General features: G+C 36.7%; 1 protein-coding gene across 1 annotated transcript in view; it reads right to left on the bottom strand.

Annotated features, from left to right (window-relative positions):
• LOC116087816 (ankyrin repeat and KH domain-containing protein 1-like) overlaps positions 1-431 on the bottom strand; it is a 12,561-nt gene extending 12,130 nt beyond the window's left edge. The window contains 1 exon segment of the mRNA XM_031366370.1: positions 325-431. Within this exon segment, the coding sequence (XP_031222230.1) occupies positions 325-431 (107 nt within the window).
• Positions 432-1,933: the final 1,502 nt, after the last annotated feature.

The raw sequence follows: 1,933 nt of genomic DNA, 5'->3' as shown, positions 1-1,933 counted from the left end.
TAAGTTGAACTGCGTATCTTGTTGATTCTGTACCACCCCTGGAAAATAAATGACATGAGACCAACAATATAAACAACAATGACACACTTTTTTTAATCACTGAAAAAAAATTTTTCATTCAATACATTTTTGATTTGGTTTTATCTTTAAAATTTTATGAGTCATGTAAATTTTTTTTCTAGAGTTGAACCTAGGGCTTAATATACGCTAAGCAAGTTATTTACCATTGAACTATATCATAAATTTCAAATAAAATTCCTACTTAAGGCATTCCTCTTGTAAAATTTTGATCCAGAACTAGTAACATGTTATTTTTATAGTTACCTTATTGTGATCATTCTCTCTCCATTCTTATCTTTTTGTTTATCCACGTCAATGTGGGCACCAGTAACATCTTGTATTGCTGTGATGTTGCATCCTCCTCTTCCCATTATTCTGGATACCACTGAGGCTGGAACAGATAACTTCTTTGACCTATAAAATGAAGCCTACCTATGAGTTTATGAAATCAAATGTCTTTAAATTCTTACTTTAGAAATTATTATATTAAATTTATTTAAGGAAGATTAGATAAAAAATTAGATTGCCATTTAAAACAAAAATCCTAAGCAGGATGTGGTGTACATGCTTCTTTCCAAACTAAAAACAAAAACCATACTATTGGGTGAGAAATGGTGGTAGCATATACCTGTAGTCCCAACAATGGGAGACAGAGACATTTGGATCTCAATGAAAGCCAACCTGGTCTACATAGTTAGTGCCAGGCCAGGCAGGGCCACACAGTGAAACCCTGTCTTAAAAACAAAACACCGAGTAATATGTTAGCTTATAATTTTAAACCATGAACAGTTCATATTTAGCGATATTTAAACAGTCTCAAGTTTGGCCTATATAAAATGCCATTCATGCCAGACAGCAGTGGTGCACGCCTTTAATCCTAGCACTTGGGAGGTAGAAGCAGGCAGATTTCTGAGTTCGAGGCTAGCCTGGTCTACAGAGTGAGTTCCAGGACAGCCAGAGCTACATGGAGAAACCCTGTCTTGAAAAACCAACCAACCAACCAAAAAAAAAAAAAAGAGCGATTCATTACTTTGTTATGTAAATTCTATATATTGTTTCTAATCTTATATCAAATTCTGTATTTAAGTATGGTGTTATACTTTTTAAAATTAATTGTGTATAGCCGGGTGGTGGTGACACACGCCTTTAATCCCAGAACTTGGGAGGCAGAGGCAGGAGGATTTCTGAGTTCGAGGCCAGCCTGGTCTACAGAGTGAGTTCCAGAACAGCCAAGGCTACACAGAGAAACCCTATCTTGAAAAAAACCAAAAGTGTATATATGTATGTATAAATATATGTATATATGTACATACACACACACAAACACAAACGAGTACACACTGTTGCTGTCTTCAGATACACTAGAAGAGGGCATCATATCCCAATACAGATGACTGTGAGCCACCATGTGGTTGCTGGGAATTGAACTCAGGACCTCTGGAAGAGCAGTCAGTGCTCTTAACCGCAGAGCCATCTCTCCAGCCTCCAGTGTTGTGCTTTATAATAATGGTTACATTCAAATTATTAAACAGGAAACCATATCATAAAAGATATAGAATTTTAAGCCAAGTGTGGTAGTCTGTATGTGTAATCCTAGTATTTGGGCAGTGGAGACAAGTAGATCAGGAATTTAAGGTTAGCGTTGGCTGTCTATCAAATTTAAGGTCAGCCTGGGCTGGATCAACTCTAAATAAACAAAACAAAGAAAAACAAAAAGCCATTGTGGTGGCATACTACTATAATCCCAACACCTGGGAGACAGAGGAGGAGGTCTACCAGGCATTTTAGGACATCTTGATTTATTTAATTCTAGCCAGGTCAGGTCTGCCTCATGAGACCCAGTTTGGAAAAAAGAAAAAAGTAACAATTCTAC

The sequence above is a fragment of the Mastomys coucha genome, unplaced genomic scaffold, assembly GCF_008632895.1.
Source record: "Mastomys coucha isolate ucsf_1 unplaced genomic scaffold, UCSF_Mcou_1 pScaffold13, whole genome shotgun sequence".
NCBI classification, from domain to species: Eukaryota; Metazoa; Chordata; class Mammalia; order Rodentia; family Muridae; genus Mastomys; species Mastomys coucha.
Note: the sequence above shows the minus strand (reverse complement) of the source record. Positions and strands in the feature narration are given on the sequence as shown.